The following is a 25599-nucleotide window of genomic DNA, read 5'->3' as shown; positions in this document are numbered from 1 at the left end:
ATTACCCCACACACCCATGAATGACGAGTGAATCAGTGGGCGTATTAATGAGGCAAGATTAGGAAGGGCTGTGTGTTTCTGTTTAAATCCCTGGGCTTCAGAACAGAAAAATGACATCGTTGTTATCTCGGGTGGTTCGAGTCAGCAGCTCAGTGTTTTGGCGTGAAAGCTCTCATTACAGTGACATGAGTCATAAGACACTACACACTACAGCGGCACAAAGTTTACCTGTGTGTCAGTGTGTGGAGAAAGCAAGCATTTTCACACATTAAAATTAAAATTATTATTAATAGAACTGTGGTGTAAACAATGTGAGAATTGTAAAATTGAATTGAATGTTTTATAAATGGAACAGTGTAAGGATGATGTAAGAGACAGTATGGTGAGGATCAGGACGGCACTCGGATGCACAAAGTCTTAGGATCAGAGCCTGGTTATGACAGATTTTATATCTTTCGTGTTTAAGCTAATCTAGCACATCTTTACTCAATCACTATTACACCAAATCAGGAAGGCTAAGGGCTTTTCTCAAAGGCTCAACAGTGCCAAGCTGGCGGTGCTGGGGCTTGAACCCCAACCTTCTGATTAGTTACCCACAGCCTCTCCCTTGGACATAACATCATGACCACTGAGAGCTGAACTAAACACCATTGATCACCAACCGCATACAAGTTAACTGGTGACAGGATCATCGTGCCCAAGGCTCATCCATGCCCATGGGGAGTAAAGGCCATTTCAGCACAAATCATAAAAAAACAGGCCTGGACATGATAGGAAGGCACCAAAACACCAACTGGTAACGGGGTCCAACAGGTCAAGAACCCGAGGGCCGACCCGGCCTCCAAACTCCCCACTGGACAAACAAGTCTGATCCACCGAGGCCCCGATGGCACACGAGAAACCCAAAATGTTATAGCTGATTGGTCTATAAATATATGTATGGTTTTGGTAGGGTGGCAAAGCTGCTTATGAGTTAGTACTGTCACCCTGTATATCCAAGGTCGTGGTTCCAATATTGCCTCTGGACGGTGCATGGGGAATTGACATGTTCTTTTCTTGGTTGGTGGGTTTCCTCCTACAGTCGTACAGTCCAGGCTGACTGTATGATATGCGAATGTGAAGAATGTTGGGAGTCTTCAGCTACATATCTTCCATTTGCAGCAATGACTCCTGGCATGATGTCATTTGTCACGAGGCAAACCAACAGATAACAATAGTTTTTGTGCTGTATATTGCTGCCTGTTTCTGAAGACTCACTATTTCATCTTACTTGTGTGTGACAACAATGAAAACTGAGCTGGCTTGAATTCAACCCTGACCCTGACCCTCAACCCTGACCCTTTTAAAAGGGTCAACTGCCAAGACCACAAGCACTACAATCAATCCAGCGGGATTTCACTACAGTGGGATTGTCTGATCGGAAGCGACTGATGCGCAGCATGACAGTGAGTCACTGCTAACGAGACATGAGTATGGCGTAGGAGAACGCCATGCTGCAGGGTTTATAACAAGTGTGTGCTCATGTATGATAGAAAAAGCAAGACGAAAAGGGAAGGAACATTTTTTACTGTAGATATAATTATTTTTTGGCCTAGAAAAATGGAAAATAGGGAAAAATAGAGTTGTACTTAAGGCCACTGATAGATTGTGTTGGATTTGGCTCAACGTGAGCACAAACAGAAGTTACTGGAATTCCAGTGTTTTGGTACCAGGAATCAGAAACATCTGACACTATACAAATACAAAGGCCTTAAAACCTTTTAGTCCACTATCCAAAACGAATCTTGTCATATAAGTAAAATTCATGAAGATCTAGATGGATTGGACCTTATTTTTGGCCTTTTTTGTAAACCTTATTACAGACCTTATGGTCCATTTTAGAGCGGCACAATGGTACAGAATATAGTGTTACTCCAGGGTTACTGTTCCATGGAGTTCTATAGGTTCCTTCCAACATTCTACTGTCTTAAATCACGTCTATAGATAGAATAAAAAGACACTATAGATGAGAAAGACGTTTATTTTTGATATAATACCCAAAACCCCCAAAAAGCCTAAAGCAAGGTCCTAAATCCTCAGCACAAAACACAGAGAGAGAGAGAGAAAGTGAATGAGGTTTGTTTGCTTTGTGAATGAAGCTTGATTGCTTCCATTTCTATGTGTCTGGTTTCTGTCATTGGTTCCTGCAAATCATCAGTGGACACACACTCGTTACAGTGGCATGTTTACCATGCCATAACTTTCGACACTCTCTTCACCTTCAGGGGTGTTACGAAATATAAAAGAAAATCGCCGACACCTGGTAGAGCCTGAGGTTTCCCAGACGTTGCTTTACAGGTGCAACGAAAGCGTGAAAACGTGAAAGCGTAAATCGATGGCGCTTGTAGGAAACGATGCAGGGACCCCATGCTCGTCGTTTACACTGCGCAATAATCGAAGCCTTATATCGATCCAGAGAAGTCTCAGAGGACATGGGGCGAAACTGTACGCATTCATCATTATCTGATCTGTGTGATAAAGTTCACCTTGACTTTGTCTCCATGACGATGCAGAAACAAGTGAAGTGAATGTGACAAGAGTGCTTAAGCTCCAGAGAGAGAGAGAGAGAAAGAGAGACAGGCAGAGATGACACACTGAACTAACACAGTTGGACAAACAGCATCAACACATGCTTCGATCACTGAAGCAACAGATGCTCCCAGCTAATTATTTACAAATCTAATTAAATACGTATCTAATATTAACGGAAATCACATTCTTCACAAACCTTACACATGCTGAATAACCTCATATATAAAAACATCAGCATATATATTTATCCTGAGGTTAATTATACATTTCGATGGACACAAAACAAAACACATCACAAAGCAAAATGAACAAATTCATATGTACTGTATAATATACCTTCTTATTCTTTCATTCATGGCAGTATGAGAATAGCATGCTGTAAACCAATCCATTCATCCATTCATCCATCCATCACATCATCTAATCATCTCCTGTTGCAGAGAACCATGAACAATCAATTTTTTCTATCCATTCACAGAATCAAAACCTCAGCAACCCAACCATTCACAAAGAGGATCCCTCCAATTATTCATCCAATCAGAGAAGCAAAAAGTTTTAAACTCACAATTCTTTTTTTAAACTAAAAAGAATGAATCCCTCAATCCATCATGATGACAGTAAACCACCAGTCCATCCATCCATCCATCGTTTCACCTATTAATATATTTACCTAATATTATACAGAGTCCAATAAATTTAAAACCCTTCAAAGATCTGAAGAACCACAAAGCAGCAATCCCTCCATTCATCAAGTACCAAATCCCTCTACCACTATATCACTTTAAAGAACCACAAAACATTAGTTGATCCACTCAGCTCCCAAAAAGCAGAAGACTCAAAAAGCATCAATCATTTCAACCTTGAAGAAAACCAGAAAACACTAAATCCCTATATCACCTTAGAAAACTACAAAACTTTATTCCATCCATACAATTGTTTAACCACCCACTCTTCCATCTCAGGAGATGCAAAAACAAATCCCTCAATCAATTCAGAGAACCATAAAACATTGATCTCTCCAATCATCTGTGTGTCAATCCTTCCATCCATTCAGTGAACCCCAAAATGTCTATCCCACCACTGATCCAGAGAACCCCAAAGCATCAATCTCAGCATCCATGAAGAGAACCCCCAAAACATTCAATCGCTTCACTGATCTAGAGAACCCCAGTACACAAATCTCTTCAGTGATCTAGAGAACCAAAAAAGCATCAATATCTCCATCAATGTAAAGAACACCAAAACATCAATACATCCAAAGATCCACAGAACCAAACTGCATGAATCACTGTGTCCATTTAGAGACCTGAAAGCGCCAATACATCCATCCATCTATTCATAAATCCATCCTTTAAACAACAACAATAATACTAAAAATGATTGTTGTTGTTTTTTAATTAAACCAACCATCTACATCCAACCATCATGACTAATCAACATAAAACAATATGAAAGATATGGCACCAACCATACAATGCTCATTATATTGCTGATAAAGTTGCTGAACGATACTAAACAGAACTGAGTTATATGTCTAGTATGTGTTTTATCTCACCTGTGGTGGAGTGAAGGCTCTCAAGGCTCCAATATCGGGATAAGATGCCCCTCAGGGTTCCCCCATATCCAGTGTAAGTTCCAGGCCCAAGACTGGCATCCGAGTCTGATCCAGGTGACAAACCAGAACTGCCACTGCTACTGCCACAACTACCCCCGGGCAGGGGCATGGAGCCCTCAGCGCCGCCCTGCTGGGTGCGCATGGCAGCGCACAAGCGTACACCCTTGTCTGCTGCGATCTCAACAGAAACAGAGTATGTGTATGAAGAAGTGCTAGCTGATACTGCTGCCTGGTCACTAGCAACAGCCTTTCTGCTGTAAGATCTGCAGCTCCTCCTCTCCCCCCTCTCTCCCTCTCTCTCTCTCTCCCTCTCTCTCCCTCTCTCTCCCTTGCTCTGTCACTTCTTTCCCATAGCAGCACACCATTCATCAGTGGGGGGCTTTGAGGGGGAACTCAGGAGATGAAAAAGAGCCACTAATAGCATTAGAGCGGCGCTGAAAGCAGCTCATTTCACCCCTCACTTGTTTTCCCTTGCTCCATCTAGCTCTCCTGTAGAAACCTGGCTGTAATGGATAAAGCCCTGGTGCTTTGCGGAGGGTCACACAGGAAGCTGGAACGATGGGATTTCCTGCCTGTCTGTGCGTACCCAAGACACTTTATGGCAGGGCTTTATGGCGCTGCTGCTTATGAGTGAAGATGAATGGAGCTCTTATATACTAATGTACACAAACACACACACTGTACACACAACATGCATATTATATGATGCACGCCAGAAATGTGATCTAATGTCATGCCAGGCTTTTTCCTCACAGCGCTGGGTATAAATATCGTTCATAAACTCCAAGCGTAGAGTAACAGAGAACACTCTCAACCCTCCTACACACTTGATACGGGATACTCCCTGTGTACTCTGTACCAACTCAAAATTTATTAGCGCGATCTAATGCCAGGCGATTTCCAAAATAAATTCAGAGGCTAAAGTAAATACTGCTTTTTCATGGATTTGGGTTTGGTACAGTTTAGCAACTGCCATGACACAGCTGATGTGAAATGAGGTATAAATACATGGATGGGATGTTTGTCCACACACATTGGGGAATTTAGAATTCTCATTGGACCTACTTGAATGCTCCTATCCAGGGAGTCTAAGCGCATGAGGCTGGGTATGCCCCCTGGATGGGGTGCCACACAAACATTATGGGCAATTTGGGAATGAGAATTAGCCTAACCTGCATGTCTTTGGAAGAAAAACCAGAGTAACCCACCAAGCATAGGGAGAATATGCAAACTCCATGCACACAGACCTGAGGCAGGAACCGAACCCTTAACCCTGGAGGTGAAAGGCGGCAGTGCTAATCGCTAAGGCACCATGCCGCCCTAAAAATACACATTTCAAGAATTGAGGATTGATGTCGATAAGATATAAAGCATTGCAGGCATATTAAACACAAACACAGTAATTCCTGGCAAGGCAGCACCAAACCTCTTCGCTCAATATAATAAACACAAACTAATCTAATTACAGAGGAGCGACATCTGGCACGACTGGTCTGACCTCACTCACGGGGTAAGTAGGGTCATTTGAGTGTGGAGGTGCACAAAACATGGTGTGTATGCCAACATGCTGACATCCGTGTTTCGGAAATCTTTTTTAAATAAAGTCAACTCGTAGACAACACCAAGCTGCCCACCCACTTGATTAAAGGACTTTCTCAGTCCCTCAGGACCTCCAGAGAGCCACATGTTGGGAGCTACACGATCACATTTCCACAACTGATGAATTTGTGTAATGTGTTCCAGTTATAATGCTCACGTCTTGCTTTAAATTTTAGATAAACAACCTCCAGACACATCGTCTGTTCGTAGCCTTATGGAACATGACACTTTTTTATAAACAGGAGGGATGCGGCGTTTAGAAGCCCACTGTTGACAAGAGAAAAATAACAAGCTCTTTTCCGCAGTGTTTAAACCACAGTTCTGCTGCCTCCTGCTGGTAGTCTGTCCACATCACAATAACACTGTATTAACTGGCTCCAGGAAGGTGATGTTCAGACCAATATACATACAAATACCTTGTGTCTGATTGAACCCTTTGTCTAACTGGTAAATGCTAATATGTTTTCTATCGTCTGTCTGTCTCCCACTCGCTCCATGTCTGTCTTATATGTTAATTCTTCTTCTTTGTCTTTCGGCTGTTCCCTTTCAGGGGTCGCCACAGCGAATCATCTGCCTCCATCTAAGCCTATCCTCTGCATCCTCTTCTCTGTCTTATATGTTAATGATTTTGTTATTTTTATATACAGGACATGCGTAACACAGGGTGCCCGGCCAAAAGCCCAAATATTATCTCTTTGCTGAGATCTTCAGACACGTCATCACCTCATTCATATGTCTGTTTGTCCCTCCGTCCCTGTTACACCGACTGAGGTGTGGTGGACACATCCAGCACCAATTCTCCTTTGTTCAAGTCATCTTAAACTCTAACAATCTTAAACATAATATCTACATTGGATCTATCAGCTTTCAATACTAGTGGTTATGTAAATTTCCATACATGCACACAATTGGCTACAATAATCTGTGTTGGAGGATCTGCTGTAGAGGCCACAATAGTTTGTGCTGGATAGTTTTTTTTTTTTTTGTTTCTTCTACATTCTGTTTTGAATGCTTAGTTTGATTTCCTAAAATGCTTTGCATACCAACAAGCACTAGGGGCCTGATCCCAAAGGAAAGCCAATGCTGCACAAAATACAGAAAAAAGTCAATGCAGATTCCAATTGACCATCCATGCTCTTATCCAGAGCGACTTACATTTTTTTTTTATCTTATTACACATCTAAGCAGGTGAGGGTTAAGGGCTTTGCTCAATAGTGGCAACTTGGTGGTTGTGGGGTTTGAACCTGGGATCTTCCGAACCATAGTCCAATGCCTTAACTACTGAGCTACTCCTGGGCCTGTCCACATCTGACAGCACCCAAAGGATCCACCACTAACCCCCTGGTGCCATACACTACAGTACATCCCCCGAGTGGCCATGAAGCACACACTCACCTGGTGGCACAAGAGGAACCTAAAACCTAGGTGTTTTATTGATAATGGTTTCAACACTGGCCTTAATAAATTAGCACAAGCAGCTCTGTGAAAGCCTCAGTACTCACCAGGAGAGGACATGCGTCGTCCCCAGTCGAGGCAATCCAACCCAATGGGGGTGCTGTGAGAGAAGCTTAGACTTCGGAGTGGCATTCCAGAAAACACCTTCAGTGCACACAGAGGCAGCCGGCCCCTCACCTAGAGAACGAGAGATAGTAGATAGATGGATTGTTATCAAAAACATATGTATATGCAGGTGCTGATAGGAAATCAGTTTTGTCCTGTGTTTTGACTTCATGTGCTAACACACCTGGTGTATGGAAGATAGAGCAGATAAAGTATATCTGGACTGAATAGAGATGAAGTTTTGATTTATTAAATAACATGATCCTGTGGCTGGTTCTACAGTTCATGTCTGGAGTCTAGCACAATTTCAGGAAAAATATTGATGGACTTGGCATGAGCATTATGAACTTGAGTAGAATCCATAATGATGCAGACCAATAATGCAGACTGTACAGATAAGCAGAGTGCAAAGCTGATAACGATAGGGGAAGAGAAGAAATTGTGTGTGTGTGTGTGTGTGTTTTTCAAGAGGAAACAGAGATGATAGAAAAGAAAAAAGAAGGGAAGAAAGAAGTGAAGAAGTCTTTGCTCTACTAGATGGTCACTCTTACTTCCTCTAGCTCCTCCAGAGGGTGAATGCGCCTCTTTGGTGCTGCCCTCGTCATTCTCCTCTGCCGCTTCTTTTCCTCCTCAATCCACAGATCGTCTCTAAAGCAGTGTCTCTCCCATCCAGCTTGGGTTGGCACAGTAGCGCTAATGCTGGGTTCGCATCCGGGCCCCAGACCGGATGATCCAGAAGGAGAAGTATTCACCGCCTTCATTACTGTAGTGTGACTGGAGGGACAAGGACTTCCAGGAGATTCCTTCATCCATACGCTAGGCTGTTTCATGAAAAAGCATCATCGGACCACTACACTATCATTAGGCAAGGAACTTAATTAATAAGCATTATTGAATTTAAAGGTAGCATTAGTAACTGATTGAAAAATAGACAAATGTAATACATTTTTTATCAATTTTTCACTTTCATGGTTTCACCAAAGAAGAACCAGTTCTCATAGGAGCTGATGGATTGACCATTTGCAGAGATTGTGAAGGAAATGTAATGAATGTGATTAAATGTTCTGTATTATAATCAGTCCCTAATAGTGCTAAAATGTCATATATTCCAACAAACAGTACCGGCATCAAGTTCTTTCCATTATCTGTTTTCAAAGCCACCTTTAGATGGCGATATTCTCAAAGTTTAAGCACGACGCTGTTTATGACTGAACTCTATGCTTCTGCAACTTAGAGCCAACACAAGATTAGACTTTTTTCTGCTCCATCATAATTTCGCCTATGAAACGTTTAATGCTGATAGAAATGCTGATAGATTGGATCAAGGAAAGTGTTTCATCGTATTTCATCACGGTTGTATTTCAAAGCTACTGTATGTCTGAGGAATCAGACTATAATCAAGCAAACTCAACTGTTCGAAGGAGGTCACTGCATATTTTGGAAGTAAAAGGAAATAAAAATCAGGGTAGACCACGGGATGTATCCGAACATTTGACTGGTATTGTATACGGTTCCGGTATGTACACTATATAGTTATTGTTACATGGTGAACAATTCTCAACCATACATCATCAAACAATTAGGTGGACCATTAATGGAACAGTTCTAAACAAAGTAAAGGCAGCAATAATACAGACTTAGCTTACCTCAAATTCGTTTTGTGTAACAGAGGTATTGATGTTGATGGGGGAGGGACTGTCTATGCTGCCATCCTCCAGGTGGCTGCTGGTACCCAGGGGACTGAGGGAACCCTGACGCCCTACTTTAGGTTTGAGAGACCGTGGTCTCTCAGGGGGATCTGAAACACTAACACTCTGGCTGAGAACAATTAGAGAAAGAGTGTTTGCCCGTGAAGAGGGGTAACGGAATCGCTGTTTCTGCCCAGCAGATCTTGGACTGCTTGGTTTGGGACTCATTGGTCTCATGGGAGATTCTGAGTTTTCATTGGGTCCTGCTGGCATTTTGGAACAAGAGGATGACAGCTGACTGGCTAGCGGGGCCATAGGTGTGAGGGGACCAGAGTCACCATTAGGCGAGGCTTCAGAGGAATCAATAAAAGTAATTGACAAGCACCTTCTAGTGCGCCCATCTGATCTGCCGTCCTGCAGGGATGCACTAACTCCATCTCGCAAGATGCCACGCTTGCTCAGTGGGTCAGTGTGGCGCTGAGTAGCTTTATTTCCATCTGTCTCTGGAACAGACATCGTACGTCTTAGGGGATCTACCTCTTTTATCCGTTTCTGTTTCTTCCATGAAAGCTTGGTTCGCGTATCTTCTGATTCAGGACACTCGCTGTACTTATCCATGGAACGAGACTCAAATAAGCTTGACAAAGACTTGTGAGCCTGGGCAAATCGCAAACGGAAGCTTAGGCCTTCTGTGCTTTTGCTTCTCCTGCAGCTTGCGCATTCACCACCCGTGTTCTGTTTAAGTTGCGGCATCTCCGAGTCCTCAACATCCCCTGTGCCCTGAACATGACCATCCTCTTCCTCTTCTGTATCTACCTGAAGCCCTGCTTGTTTATTTCCAGCCTCACTTTTGTAGAAGACTTCATCGTCCGAGTTGTCTGGCTGACTCTCTCTCTCTGCGTCTCGTCCTGCATCCTGGGTCAGGTGACTCCTATAGAAATGAAGGTCCTCCCCTCTGTCCTGAGAGTCCCTGGGTGAAATTTCACCCTTGCTCACCCTCCCTTCTCTTGTCGTACTTTTTCCTAGTCTGAACGAGGACATTTTGGAGAAAACTGAAAATTTAGATGGCTTAACTTTACGTGATTTCACACTGGGACCAGCCAGAGTTCTCTGCTCCTCTTGGTCATCGCTGTTAATGCTGCTCGTGTCCAGGTCCAAGGATCCTCTGGATGGACACTGAGTTGATGTTGTTTCGTCATTCTGTGGGGACTTGTCCTCATTCAGGTCGGAATGAGTGCAGGATGGCTGGTCCTCAGGCTGGCCTGGTGTTCATGCAAATAATACATTAAAAATTGTATCAGTGCTTTTAGTAGTCATGTTATTGTGAGTTGCCTCACATTTTTAACATTTTACAATTTCAGGTAGATATGCTAGCTAGAAAATAAAGCATGTTGCACAGGAAAAAGCTAAATATAACTAAAACGCTTTTTATGATTGTCCAAGTTTCAACACACGTAGCAAATATTTTATATACAGTACATTTAACATCACTTCTATTTTACAAGGTAGGATAATATTTATTAAGTATTGTATTACATGGTGTTTTAACATTTCCGAACAGATTTCTTTAGTCAATTTGAAATAAACTTTGGTAATCCCTTGGTTATTAAATCAGACCAAATTGAGAACAAAACAAAGGTATCAATTTTCCTGAATTAGACGAGGCAAACAGACTAGTAAGTGAGAAATCAGCATTTATCAAATAGCAAATGCTGTAATTCATGCAATACACAATATTTGTTTATGTATGAAGGTGTGTGTGTGTGTGTGTGTGTGTGTGTGTGTGTGTGGTCTTGGGTGGAGAATAAAATTATGTTAATATTAATCATACCACTCGAGGTTCAGTCATACCCACAGAGCATATATTGAGCAATGAAAAAATTACAGAAATACTGATTTACTGATAATATTTTTTTTGTATTCGTTACTTTTAATAAAAGTAGTTTATGTAAGTTAGATAAAATTGTTACCTTTTATTCCTTTATTGCTTTTATAATCACCTACTCTTTTTTACGGTGGCCCTAAAGTGCAAAACAAATTAACAAAACTGAAAACAAAAAACAAAACTGAAAACAAAATAACAAACCCAAAACAAAATTCAAAACCAAATTAACAAACCCGAAAACAAAATAACAAAACCAAAAACAAAACAACAAAAAACAAAACAAAATAACAAATTAGTTTTGGGTTTTGATATTTTGTTTGGGAATTAGTTATTTTGTTCTCCATTTTGTTAATTTGGTTTTTAATTTGTTATTTTGTTTTGGTTTTGTTGTTTTGGTTTTGTTATTTCATTTTTTAATTTATTTTGTTTTCAGTTTTGTTAATTTGCTTTGCACTTCACGGCCACCGTACATTTACATGAGACATATTCTGAGAATGTTCCATGGCATTCCCAAACATTGTAGAACATTCTAGAACATTACAACAACATACTTTAAAACATCAGAGAAATACATTGGAATCATATCGCTTTGTATTGAATATCAATGTATGATTTTTTTTATTGTTATTTTAGTTTTACTGAGTGATTCTTGTTATAAAATAAATCTAAACGTATTATTTTCTTGACCCATTACTTATATTCTTTTTACACATACAACATCTAATTAAAATAAGGCGTTCAAGTCAAACCCAGACTTTCAATACAATTCCTGGTGAAGACATAAACATTATTAATATTTACAGAGCATTTCAAGAACAGGACAGTGATGAGACTCTTAGTCACAAAAATATTTCGTCATCTGTCTGTGAAAACTGCACATTACAGGAACTCAGCTGGGAGTTACTGCCCCATCCCATATATAACACGTTTGGGCCATTAGAGTTCTTGTGAGTCCAGTTTCTAATCATGGCTCCGGTATACATATATAAAATGCACATATGTGAATATATAAAAAAGGGAGTTTTTTACTCTCATAACTGTGTTCTGTTATTTTGCACAATCAAAAGACTTGAACAGTCTGTGCACTTACTTTAACTATGGCGCTGGTCAAATAAATTATAATTATGTGTTGTATTGCAGTATATATTTTAATAATTATAAAATGTAAAAATTGAATTAAATTTAATTTAAAAAATTTAAAAATGTGTTACCTTTGCTGAGAGACATATGGAGATCACAGGAAGCGACTCTGTAAATGTCCTGGTCTGACTCTGAAGGTTTCATTATTTTACTTCCAAACTTCTTAGTCTCTGTTTTCTTGTCTTCTAGAAAGGTGGCATCATCAGGATCGAGGAAGTTATCCAGGGAGCAGTCTGTCTCTGGGATAGGCTGCAGGCTCCGGGCGGGGAGCAGGACCTCGGGTTGGGTGTAACGTAATGTCCTTACTCCAGAAAGTGTACCTGGACTGTCGTCTTTGTCTCCAACGCTCCTGGTGCTGTTAGGAGTTAAGCCGGAGAAGTCTTTCTGTTTGTCTTGCTGGACCGGATTCAGTGTTTCCAGGTGACCTGGTAAAGATGTAAGGACTTTAATATGCGGCTGAGAGTCTAAATCAGTGTCTTGTATGCAGCCACGAAGGGAAGTGTGTATATGTGTGTGATTAATATCAGTGCATTGTGTAAACGGTTCGAGTCCATTGGGAACCAACGGTATCAAGTGTGAGTCCACGTGACACTTTTGGTCATTTTGGAGATTTTCGTTTGCACATACTATATTACATTCAGAGCGTAAACATGTAGCATTCTCAATCTGTGTAGGTTGCTCAAGGTTCTCATGTGGTGATGGGTAGAAATCACAGTGAATGCTGTCCAAGTCTTCGCCCAGCCCAGAAACAGCTGAATCCTCACTGCTCCAGTGTACAGGAGACAAAACGTCAGAACGTTTCTTTAAACCATCTAACTTCTCCAAGCCTGGCTGAAGCACTTCCTTGTTCGAGGTGAGGCCATTGCTTTGATCACTATCCTCAGAATCACTTTCTGGACCATCGGAAAAAGGTTCCGGCCACGGATTACTGTCTCCTACAGCTTCTTTGGCATCTGCTGATTTTTCAAAATCTGCGTTATTGTGTACACACAACTCAGTCTGATCTGATTGAGGATTATCTTTTACAACAAACCTCGATTCAGAGTCATGAATAGCGCTAGTATCTTGAAACAGGATCTCAGTGGCATTCCCTTGTGGAGAACAGATGCTTCTGTCATGCTTTAAATTAATAAACAGTGTGTGACTATTCAAGACATTGACACATTGCTCATGTGTGTGTGTTGGCTGACAAACAGTAAAAAGTGGAGTGTGTGTTTCAACAGGTTTTGATAAGACACAAGTCTCTGTCCTATTGTCAGGCTGGTTGAAGTTGGCTGAATGGAACGGAGGATGAAGCTCATCTTCTATACTCTGGGCATGTTTTGGAGACAGACTATCCTCTACTTCCTCTGAGCTTGTCGGTTTCTGGCTTCGATCCAAAAAGTTCTCCTCTGAGGAAAGAGAGTAATGTGATCTGTCACAGGAATGACTGGAGGATATCAAGAGTTCTGGGTTAATATCCCTGCTCTCGTTGTGTCTTTGGAGAAGGTTGACGTCTTCTGCAAATCTTACTGCAGATGAAGATAGTGGTGCGAGGTTAAGCGGAAAGGACGTATCCGCCCAAACCTTCTCTTTCAATCTGATTCTCTTGTCCTTGCTTATCAACCCTTCGGAACAAGACGGCGTGGAATCGATGTTCTCAGCTTCAGCGACTGGTGTGTTTAGCTCAGAAATTTCATTGACATCATTACAGTCAGTGGAACGTGTCAATAACCCGGACCCAAAGCCCTGTTCCTGGTCAAGATGTTTTTCTTTTTGTAGTAGATTCTCTGCTCCAGTGTGTAATAAACTCACATTGCCGTTTAAGTGGTGAGGAAATCCAGAACCTGGAGAGTTCACAGATTTGGTTTCCAAATGCTGCAAGCGGACACCTGATACACACGGCGTGTCATGTGGCTTTGTGTCACCATTGCAGGAGTTACGGTGTGTTGCACAAACACATAGTTTGCATGGAGCTGTATCCGTTATATTACAGTCTTGGTAGGTTGTGCAAACAATCAGAGCGTCTTCAGAGTTCAGTGCATTTGCTTCGACACCTGAGGAACCTGTAACTTTGTCCTCATGTGACGCATGGTTGTGCAAAGACAATTTACAAGCATTATTCTGCTCCAGTCGACTCCTGCACAGCAAGTCGAGTCCACCTGCTCTTACACTGCATACATCATCCTGAGACAGCGGTGACTTGTGGTGGAGATTTACACACCCTAAGTTGATGTTACGTCTTTGTTGGATGCATGTAGTGCTTTCCGCATCTGTAATATTTGGACAATGTCCGTTGCTTTTTTTACGGTGTAGGTCAGAGTCCTGAGAGCAGCCTTGCGTCCCTGTATCTTTGATTCCTACCTCTGGGCTCTCTGGTTCTCTGGTCCTGTTGATATTTTTATGTATCTCTGCACTGCACGTGCTTGTCCTCTCTAATTTGTGCGTGGCAGAACTTTTTAAGCTAAACAAATCTGTCCTTTGTAAACAAGTGCTGTCTTTGACATATGTTTCATCACAGCCTTTACTTGATGAGCTGTTATTCTTTTTTTCTTCCTTTACTACACTGTCGTCTTTTTTCTTGGCAGTTTGTAAACCTGCATTAAATGTGTTTACATGTTGCGTATTCAGTTCTCCTACTCCTTGATTGAGCTCCTCGGCACTGAGACTGTTGATCTGGAGTGACAGTCTTTCCTGTGGTACCTCCGTGACCTCTCCAAGGTCTCTGTTTTTATAATAACTGTTTACTTCTTCTTTCTCTGCCTTAAGTGTGTTGCTGGGTTGTATTTCCTGTTGGCTGGAGTGTGTGCCCTTCACCTCTCCTTGCACTTTACAGACATCCGCCTCCTCAGGTCCATTTTCTAAATCCAATCCTGGGTAAAGATCTTCCACTCCCAGGAGAGCCGGAAACTCGTCCTCATCATTGCACGATTCTTGCAAGCTGTTGGATTCCTGCTCTGTCCATCCTGATGTGTCTGAATCAAGCTCACACTTGGTCTGCTCTGCTCCACCAGGGTCATTCGGGGCCTCAAGAGCTTCCTGAACCTGCAGGGAAGACAAACACATAATTAAATAAATACTAACGTTTCTGTTTAAAAGGTCACAGATCATTTATAAGACATCCATGACCTATTTGTCCTCTAGTGCAAGATTCTGTCTTCAAGGTACAAAGGAATCCACAGTATCTTTTCATACACAGTTCCTCTCGAAATTCATTCCCTATGTTCTTAATGATATTTTTTTATTTCAGCTCATTTATTAGAGAGTTATTAGAAACCTGGGCTGTGATAACATTGACCAGCAGCTCCGTGGTTAAGGCATCGGGTTATAGTTTGGAAGGTCTCAGGTTCAAAACATGCTACCACTGTTGGTCCTTAGTACTGGTATAAAGAGTAGTATTTATCGCTGGAGAAGATGTACTTACTGTATTTGTGGTATACTGGTACTATTAAGTAGTGGTCATCGTTGTAGTACATCTTCTACAGTGGTGATATTAGATATAATGGTACTATTAGTAGATACACTGGTAGTATTACCATTAGTATTAGTAGATTTACTGGTAGTATTAGTTTTGATGGATGTACTAGTAGTATTAGTATCGGTAGATGTACGGGTAGTTTTAGTATAAAAATTGCTACATGTACTGGTAGTATTAGAGTGAGATGAGTAGTAGAGGTAGAGGTACTGTAGTATTACCATTAGCATTAGTTTCAGAATTGATAAATGTACTGGCAGTATTAAAAGCAGTATTAGTAGGTATAATGTTACAGTAGTTTTAGTAGTGGTAGATGTACTCACTCACTCACTCGCTCATCGTCTATACTGCTTTCTCCTGTATTCAGGGTTGCAGGGGGCCTGGAGCCTATCCCAGGTGACTTAGGGCATGAGGCGGGGTACACCCTGGACAGGGTGCCTATCCATTGCAGGACACATACTACGGGCAATTTGGGAACACCAATTAGCTTAATCTATAGGTCTTTGGACTGTGGGAGGAAACCCACAATCAGGGGAAGAACATGCAAAGTCCATGCACACTGAGACGGGAATCGAACCTGGCTGGGAATTTAACCTGGACCCTGGCGGTGCAAAGCAACAATGCTAACCACTAAATCGCCATGCCTTCTTGGTAGATGTACTTGTATTATTATTAGTAGTAGGAGGGGAAGAGGAGGAGGAGCGCATGTAATAGTAGAAGTAGTAGATTTATTGACAGTAATACTGTTATTACTAGTATTCAAATTAGTAAATGTATTATTATTAGTAGTATTAGTAGTGGATGTTTTGGTAGTATTAGTGATATTAATGTTAGTAGCAACAGTAGTAGTCGAGGTAGTATCTGTATTGGTAATGTTAGTATTATTATTATTAGTAGTAGATGACACAGGAGTAGTATTAGTATTAGTAGTAGCACACTGTATGTGGTAGTAATAGTAGTACACAGTAGTCCACCCCTTCCCAAGCCAACACTGGCTGCCTGGTCTGCATTTATAAACCTTTAACATGAATGGCTTTTCTATTTTATGATGGAACAAATAAAAGCCTGTTATATAAAGTAGCGTAATCATCCATAACAGTGTACAATATTTTTTCAGATTGTGAAGATTTATTTGCAGAAAATGAGTCAGTAAGCAGAGTGGAGTAGAGTGGTGCTGACCCATGACCCAAATCCACAGTGGAGTGAAAGCCGCTTGGAGACCATCACACACCCAGAGGAAGGAAGCTGTATTTAACACGTAGACAAACACTTCAACAGGTTCTGGATCCCATTCACACTCACACTCACACTGTCACTCACTCGCCCACTCACACACACACACACACTCACAAGTAGCTGTATAAGGTCACACTACTTACAGTCCAAAGCATGGAGATGACGGCACTGTGTTTGATAAGCATGCAGATGTGTGTGGATATCCAGCTGAACACTGCTCCCATGGTCTCTTACACACGCCTCGGGGTTGTTCTTACTGCAATTCACCTCTCACACGCCAGCTAGCCTTCCTCCCCTTCTTTATCTCTTTGTTTATCTTCCATCTCCCATCCTCTTAGGTGCCCAGGAGTCCCGTGAGGAGCAGAGTCTTAGAGGAAGTCGGAGTTACCTGCGTCAACCAGTTCAACGGAAAAACCTCACCACCTCCCACAGCTTGAGAGAACGAGGGAGAGGTTGTGACTGGTACGCCGGGCGGGGGGGCTTTCTGTGTTCTACGCTCAAAGCCTGACTTAATCTGAGCCAGTCCCTCCCTGCTGGAGATGTGAGAAAAGCTTCAGGCTTGTGGGCTCATTCATACTCTCTCTCTCTCTCTCTCTCTCTCTCTCTTTCCTACAAAATAAAACAACCACACACAGTTCAACCCCCCCCACAGTGTTTAAGCACCACCTTCACCACCATCACCGCTGGATTCACTCAACATCTTTGAAGCTTGTCCCAGCAATTTATTGGCCTCTTTTTCATCGTTAACACTTCCTGTTTTTGTACTATTTCCCATGAATTGTCTTTACAAAATTACCCCTGGAGGCCCAGTTTGTACCCTGTGCCAAGATGGTGTCCAACACTACGAAAATAGAAAGAAATGTAAATAATAAGCATTGTTGCTTTTTCCTTTCTGTTATGTGTGCGTGTGCTTTCATTCCCATGTAGTTTTCAGTCATGTCCCGAGTCTCTGCTCTTTGTTACCCTGATGTGTTCACCTCATCTGTTTCTTCTTTTTAAGTATTTTATTATTTCACGCTATCCGTCATGCTCTCAACATTAGCCTAATCTGCGTGTCTTGGACTGACGGAGGAAACCGGAGTACATGGAAACTCGGTGCATACAGAGGCGGGAATCGAACCCAGATCCCCAGATGGGGGTGCAAGGCGATATGATCCCCCTCATTTCTTTATATTTTGCTTGCAATAAAACAGACTTTCTTGTATTTCTCTAAGTATCCTGAAGGACTTTTCTGGCACTCATTTTCAGTCCAGGTCCTGTACCTGAAAGGGGGCAGGGGTAGTTAGTGGTAAAGGTGTTGGACTGCTGATCAGGAGGTCCCTAGTTTAAAGCCCTGACATTGTCAAGGTCCTTTACCCCCAAGAGCTCAGATACAATTGGGTGCTGATGCTAAATGCTGAGTGGTTGGAACAGATGAGAGGGGAAATGAAGTTGCTGCTGAGGTTGTTTCATAAACCACCAAATTTTAATAGTTCTCTAGGCACTTTTTCCAGCCTGAAGTTAAAGTTTAGCCTTTATTTGTCACATATACATTAAAACACAGTGAAATTCCTTCTTCGCATATCCCAGCGTAACTGGGGTCAGAGTGCAGGGTCAGCCATGATACAGCACCCTGGAGCAGTTAGGGTTAAGGGCCTTGCTCAAGGGCCCAACAGTGGCAACCTGGTGGAGCTGGGGATCGAACCCCTAATCTTCTGATCAGTAACTCAGTGCCTTAGCCCTCTGAGACACCACTGCCCCACCGCCCGCCTGTCGCGGTGAAAACAGTTGTTCCTGTTTCTTCCATTTAATGTTTATCATTTTATTTCATTTAATATGAAAAAATGTGAAGGGAGGTGTCTAGATAGAAGTAAGATGTATCACAGTATTGCTTTGATGTAAGCAATGCTGTGAGTGACGAGGTTGATTTCAGCGAATTAACCAGTAACTGTGATATGCTAACTAGAACATGCTGCATCAATCTGAATTAAACAACAATATAGCATATTATGAAGCTCGAGTGTAAGCCAAGACGCATAAACACACATCTTTCCAGTGGGGTTAAGTAAAAAAAAAAATCTGCTTTTAATTGCAAATAAATGAAGCGTGATCAGAAAGCTTGTCTTGGCCATGTTACAGCAGGCTGGTGTGAAACTCGTCACCTCCAGTCACACTCGCCGAGAGGAAACTGCACCCGGCCGTCTGCGCCGCGTTCCGATAAGCGCTAAAAATCCCATCATGAGAAGCAGTCTGAACACTCTGTACCTCTGTGTGTTATAAAAGGAAAAGAAGTTCCTTGAGATTGTAAAGGCTTTGTGTTACACACTGACAAACAGCAGCGACAGGATTACAAAAGTGTCGACACAGAGACAAGAAAAGAGTCTGAAAGAGCATGTGTTATGTTACAAAAGAACAAAAACAGACAGACACAGAGTCCACAAGAAAACACTTGATGTTCTGCTGTTGTGGTAAAATAATCACCTACAGGGTGCTGAGTTACAGTTACACCAAACGAGGGGTGACATCCTTACACCCTCAGAGGGAAATACATGCATATATATATATTTGAAATGCATTGCATCACACTGATCTTAACGCCTGTATCTGTGGACTAGCAGGCTAACAGCTGGCGCAAAACCAGGAAGCTGGTGATCTCATTCTGAAGCACTGAAGCGTGCAGCGATGCTGTGATAGCAGAAGTAGACGTGTAGAGGCAGTTTGAGCAAACAGGGTGGTCAAATATGGATTAAAACATAGAACAAGAATGGAGGAGGTTTTCAGAAGTACCGTATTGAGACAAGTGGAGTTTTTAACACATAGTCCCCCAAACAGACAGTCCACAACGGTCAATCAGATCCCAATAACATCAACGACATTTTTGCAGACGCCCTTATCCAGCATGACTAACGTTTTATCTCATTTTACATTTAAGTACTTAAAGGCCTTGCTCAACTACTGTAGGTGGTTCAAACCCAAGACCTTCAGATCAGGAGTCCAACACCAAACAAAAGATTCCAGGTTAAATTCTTTAATGTCCAGCATATAGCTACAATCAGAAATGATATCATACGAATACAATGCTGAGCACAGAGTAAAAACTAGCAAACACAAGAAACAATAAAGTCTCTGAAGTAGCAGGATGTAGAATAAGCAGGGTAAATACCCACAAACATCCTAATCACGGACTCAACGCAGAAGAACGTAGAACTTAAACATGTAGTGACTCCTGCGTCAGTAAGAAGTTACTCCATGTGACTGTGTTGGATCTGAGAATGCATATTCCTGAGTGTTTGGAAGGAGGAATGAAGGAAGCCAGCTATGCGACGCAAGAACGAAGAGAAGAGATGCCACTCTTACAGTGTGGGTCTTTTGCCACTACCTAGACACACATGAAGGTTGGATGGTTCGAAACAACACACAGATCACTGCTTGCAGGCCAACAACTTCATGATTCCAGAGGAGCAGTGGTGATGCCTACTGATCTGAAGGTCAAGTGTTCAAAGCCCAACACCAGCGAGCTTCCACTGCTGAGTAAGGGGCTTGAACGAAACCCTGGCATGTAAAATGCTCTGAATGAACCTGCTGCACCTGCCAATGATAAAGAACCTTAAAGCAGTTGTCTATCATCAGCCCTTTGCTACCCATCAGCTGTACAGGGTCATTGGAAACCTGGAGCATATCCCAAGGGACACGGGGTACTAGGCAGGGTACACCCTAGACTGGTGATTGTCTGCTGCAGGACACACACACTATGGGGTAGGGGTAGCTCAGTGGTTAAGGTGTTGGACTACTGTTAGGAAACCACTACACCAGCAAGTTGTCCCTGCCTAACATTTTTAATATTTAACGTCTTGAAACAAAGCCAGCTACAGCAGACTTCTGATTAGATCACATAACATCCCAGAGACAAGTTACTTCCTGTTCTCCTGTTCTTACTTCTGTTAGAGCAGCTACTACCAGTCATTCCTTCACCAGATCCTCACTTTCCGTCTGTCTCTCTCTCATAAAAATATAGAAAATAAACATCTGCTTACAAAATAAATTTGCCATAGCAACCGTGGATGAGCTGTTACTATAGAAATGATAACGTACCTAAACCTTTGATCGATAAAAGCTGCTGTTATAGGTCGAATAAATCAAGAGCGTCTTCCCAATTAGAATCCAGAATTCAGCAGTATTAATACTGAATCGAAACTTTATTATTATTATTATTATTATTATTATTATTATTATTATTATCATGAAAGACACCAATGTTCAGTTTAACACTAATGAACAACAACTAATACAAGAGTTTATACTGTTCTGTACATGCATTACTAATAAACTCATTAAATACAGACACACACACACACACACACACACGCCTCTGTGACTCAGAACAAAAGTTGCCCTCATGCTCAGACAGAAAACAAACCCAAACACCAAGAGCACTCACCCGCTTCACTCCTCAATCACACATACCTGTACTTATCCAGTTACAGCCTAAATCCTTCAGGAACACACGAGCAGGTGCTTCCAGCTCTCTCTCTCTCTCTCTCTTTCTCTCTCTCTCTCTCTGTCTGTCTTTGTCTCTGTCTCTCCTTTTTTTTCTCTGCTTAGCCCCTCAGTGTCCAGTCAGGCATCCAGTCCGGAGCTCCACCTCCAGCTTGGATAACAGTCGAGCAGAGGGAATGCACGTGGGTGCTGTTCATTCAGACATGGAAAGAAAGTGCTCACACACACACACAAACACACACACACACACACACACACACACTGGACATGCTCAGACAAGCATTCACATCCACACACTGGACAGACGGACTGCATGGCAAGTTCAGTTTTCTAAATGAAGGGTGGCTCTGGCACCGTGCCAGACCAAACAGCCCTGGAAGATCCTTGGCCAACACACACACACACACACACAACACACACACACACACACATACACTTTTACTCACTCTTTTCTCTTGTACACAGTGTGTAAAGTGAAGCAGTTCACGCCAATCAGGAAGGAATCCCAGACTGTGAGTGAGCGGGATATCTGAGATCCGAGACAGTCCGCTTTGGCTTTTGTCCCCCTCCGTGAAGACGAGCACGCATGACATCTGCTCACTCATTAATTATTAATAAACCGACGCCATGCCTCTTATTTAGAACCCAGGGCATCATACGATGGGTGAAACACCTCTTAAGGAGAAACAAATCCCTAAACGTGGTCCTGATGTCTCTGAAGGAGATGAATAGAACCTCATCTATCACTAACTGGAACAATGGAGTCGAACAACGGGGTTTCTCCCTGGCAGGAGAGGAAGGATACACTCTTACAGATGTTAGGAAATTTTATTAACAGTAATCCAGGGGCTCTCTAGTGGAGCAACAGAACAAAGTTCACTCAGAGATTGCGAGTTCGAATCCCAGATGATGCCATAGCCATCTGTAGCGTCTCCAGCCAAACTGCCCAGGGAAGGGGTGGTTGGGTACTCCAGCTCAGGGGTGGCCAAATGCTGTCCTGCATATTTTCTAATTTCTAATTTTCCCTTTTATTAGTTGTGTTCTGTCAGTCACAAGCTGGATTAGATGAGAGTGGAGTGGGGGAAGACAAAGTGATTTTCCTGAACACACCCTATCCAGGTGATCAGAAGTGAGTAATACAGGGATAGTTGGAAAGCATTCAGGGCTGAAGCTCTGGAGGACCGGGGTTGGTCACCTCTGGGCTACAGTATCCCACCACCCCTTCCCCTGGCCAATTTTGCCCTTGGATACTCTATACATGGCATTTAACAGACCCCCTTATCCAGAGTGACTAACATTTATCTCACTACACACTGCCTCGAACAAGGGCTTTGGTGGCAGATTGGTGCTGCTGGGGTTTGTACCTGGGACATGCAGACCATTATTCCAACACCTCAACCACCGAGCTATTAATTACCTGTAATAATTATAAAATTATACAAATGAGTCAAAAAATTATGCACACTCGGATAACTTTTAGAAAAGACATTTTTTGACATAACCTTCTTGCTTTTCACTTCTTCATCAGAAGTGAATCTTCGTCCTTGTATGGCTGCTTTCAGGAGACCAAACAGGTGAAAGTCCAGTGGACAGAGATGGGGGCGAGAGGGAGGATGTAATGTTGCCATCAGTCATGAACATGGATGAACATCCAGCTCCTCCTTGATGGGTAGTGACCTTTCATGAACTTCTCTATCCATTTCTTTATGACAAGACACTTTATCCCTATTGTGCATAAATACTTCCAAAAATAACGACACTAGGTCCAACCTTCAGACTATAAAAAAACCAAATCACCCTGATCTTCTTTCATGCAAATTACAACTGGGGCATCCATTTTTGTTCAGAAGTGACTGGAGAGACATGAGGCTTGAATGGAAAGCGCTGATAAGACAGAAGCTTACAACCGAAGTGCGGTCACTTTTGACTCAACCGTATCATTATTAATCATGATAATGAGTATTGTGCCCTGAATCTCGCTAGCTTACTATAAAACAGTTTCACGATCGTTACTAATGGATGATGGAGTCATTTCCAGCTGTCTCAATCAATATCATGAGACCATGACTATACAAGTACAGTATATCTATTAATTGCTTATAAAATTCACTCTAAACTATAAATTATAATCAAAAAAGTGCTTCATTAAAAAATTCAGCATATGACCAGGTCATGTAGTACATGTAGATTTGAGGGAATGTTTTATTGAATTAGTATTATTATTTTTTGGTTTAAGTGTGCGTTTGTTTAAATGGATGCCATTTTGCTAATCCCAGAGTGTGTATCTGTGTGTGTGAGGTCATTCCAAACAAGCAGGGAGTAACCTGAGCTCTGCTCTTTGTGTGTGTGTGTGTGTGTGTGTGTGTGTGTGTGTGTGTGTGTGTGTGTGTATGTGTGTGTGTGTGTGTGTGTGTGTGTGTGTGTGTGTGTGTGTGTGTGTGTGAATGTCCTCAGAGCCTGTCGCGACACTGAATCCCTGCGCATAGATCTGAAATCAGTGCAGAACCGACAAGTGTGTGTGTTTGTGTGAATGAGAACCTGCAGTACTGCACGCACAGATGACGAGATTACACCAGTCTAATGATGGAGAGAAGGATAGAGGGATGTCGAGCATTCAGTGTCTTCGCTCTGTCTCTCCTCCGCTTGGCTGTAAATGAGAGGCATTGAGAAGCAGATGGAGGCCTCTGGCTGAGTGAAAAGCCGATTCAGATCTGTAACGCCTCTGCATCCAGCTCAGCAGCACAATGAAGCCACAGTTTTCAAAGAAACGCTGAGATTTGAAGGTTTCGTTTTTGCTCCGTATCGCCGTCTGAAGTGGACTTTGGCTGAGAGGGCGAATCGGCAGCTGAGCCGGGATGGAAGCTCTCCATAATTGAATATCTGAGGCTATAATTTAATATTAAACCTGAATCACTGGCTCACATGACTGCTACTGGATTTTATTTCTTAAAGACAAAAAGAGAAAGAATAAACCAGCTGTCTATAAAGCTAATCTTGTTAAGACAAAGACAGAGCATGACATCACTTTGAGCTATGATGAAGGGATTTCATTTTACACCTTCGTCAAGACAGCAACGTTTTCGTGGTTAGGGCTTGGAGCAAAATCCATGTTGAAACTTTTAACACCTGTATGGCACCTCGCTTGTAATAAAAGTATAAAGTTATGAATAAAAAATAATGCACTTGAATGTAGCGCTCGGTCGGTGGAGCTCTATTAAGGAATCCGTAATAAGAACTGCAACACAGTAACATCTAAACCAGGAAGTGCATTAAAACTAGAAAAACAAGTCTAGGTTTTAATACTGAAAAAACCCTAAACAATCTTTCCATATTGTTATGAAAAAAAAAAACATTTATGATAATTCTACTGAAAAAAGGTTTATTACTGTTGTTGTTTTAGTTGCTCTCATTAAGTGCGTGCCACAGGTTTGCCCTCCAAGGTTTTTCCATGTTACAAGAAGAAGAAGAATCTGATTGATTAGTGCCTTCTGCACGGCAGGTGATAAAGCCACCGATGCACTGTTGGAAAACCATGTTGCGTATTGTAATCTATTAGAAAACCAGATTTTTTCGTTAAACCCCAGCATGCTTTACTAGCTAGAGTTAGCTCATTTCTTTATTCCCACAAAAACAAGGTCGGGACTGTACGGGGGATGTGGCAATAACTCCCCAGCTGAGTTCCGGTAATGTGCAAGCGGTGTTGGTGAATGATCGTATGCACAGTTCACACAGACAGATGCGTCGCTTCGGCAAAGTTGGCAAAATTGATTTTCAAGGAACAGTTATTCCACTTGCTGAATTTTTAAGCTAAGTTTCCAGCTATCTATCAATATCATACACCATAGTGTGAGGACATGGTGATAACCCTGAGAAAAGTGAGAGCAGAAAATTAGGGACTTTGCAAATAGTGCCTCATTGTTACTCTCAAGGGTTTCAGTTTAGAGAAGTTGGGCCAACATACACATTCAATGCAAAAACAACAACAACAAAGGTTTATGGTGAACCTCCTTAGATCCAGGCTCTGATTTGGACCTACTTCATGACTTTAAACAGACAGAAGGTTGGAAAAAGCCAATAGTCCTCATATGAGGATCTTACAAGAATATGCACACATGTCTAATGTCCTCATATGAGAAGAATGTGGTCTCAAGGCGTTAAAATGCATTATTGATATTAATATTTATTCAGCTTTGGAAAGATTGATCATACAGTACATTGGAGGATGTATCATCATCATTATCGTGCTTTGGCAATAACATTAGCAAATGTAGCAAAAACTGTATGTTCAAAACTAAAAACAAATTTAACAGCATTCAAATAGGATCTGTGAAGCAGAAAACACTTGCCAATATATTCCACATGAATAAATATCACA

General features: G+C 41.9%; 2 protein-coding genes across 3 annotated transcripts in view; both read right to left on the bottom strand.

Annotated features, from left to right (window-relative positions):
- LOC128520233 (rho guanine nucleotide exchange factor 4-like) overlaps positions 1-13840 on the bottom strand; it is a 75606-nt gene extending 61766 nt beyond the window's left edge. The window contains exons 1-4 of one of the 2 annotated variants that reach the window (XM_053494378.1): positions 12130-13840; positions 8992-10295; positions 7897-8166; positions 7288-7417 (exon numbers count right to left, since the gene is read on the bottom strand). In XM_053494378.1, coding sequence (XP_053350353.1) covers positions 7288-7417; positions 7897-8166; positions 8992-10295; positions 12130-12202 — 1777 coding nt within the window. In that variant the 5' untranslated portion in view covers positions 12203-13840. Of the gene's footprint in view, positions 1-4126; positions 4421-7287; positions 7418-7896; positions 8167-8991; positions 10296-12129 lie in introns of those variants that run through there. The other variant, XM_053494380.1, reaches the window with a different exon arrangement.
- The window catches only part of LOC128520320 (uncharacterized), a 57181-nt gene continuing 44980 nt past the window's right edge, over positions 13399-25599 (bottom strand). The window contains exons 3-4 of the mRNA XM_053494509.1: positions 13571-15082; positions 13399-13449 (exon numbers count right to left, since the gene is read on the bottom strand). Of these exons, the coding sequence (XP_053350484.1) occupies positions 13399-13449; positions 13571-15082 (1563 nt within the window). The remainder of the gene's footprint in view (positions 13450-13570; positions 15083-25599) is intronic.

The sequence above is a fragment of the Clarias gariepinus genome, chromosome 4, assembly GCF_024256425.1.
Source record: "Clarias gariepinus isolate MV-2021 ecotype Netherlands chromosome 4, CGAR_prim_01v2, whole genome shotgun sequence".
Lineage (NCBI taxonomy): Eukaryota > Metazoa > Chordata > Actinopteri > Siluriformes > Clariidae > Clarias > Clarias gariepinus.
Note: the sequence above shows the minus strand (reverse complement) of the source record. Positions and strands in the feature narration are given on the sequence as shown.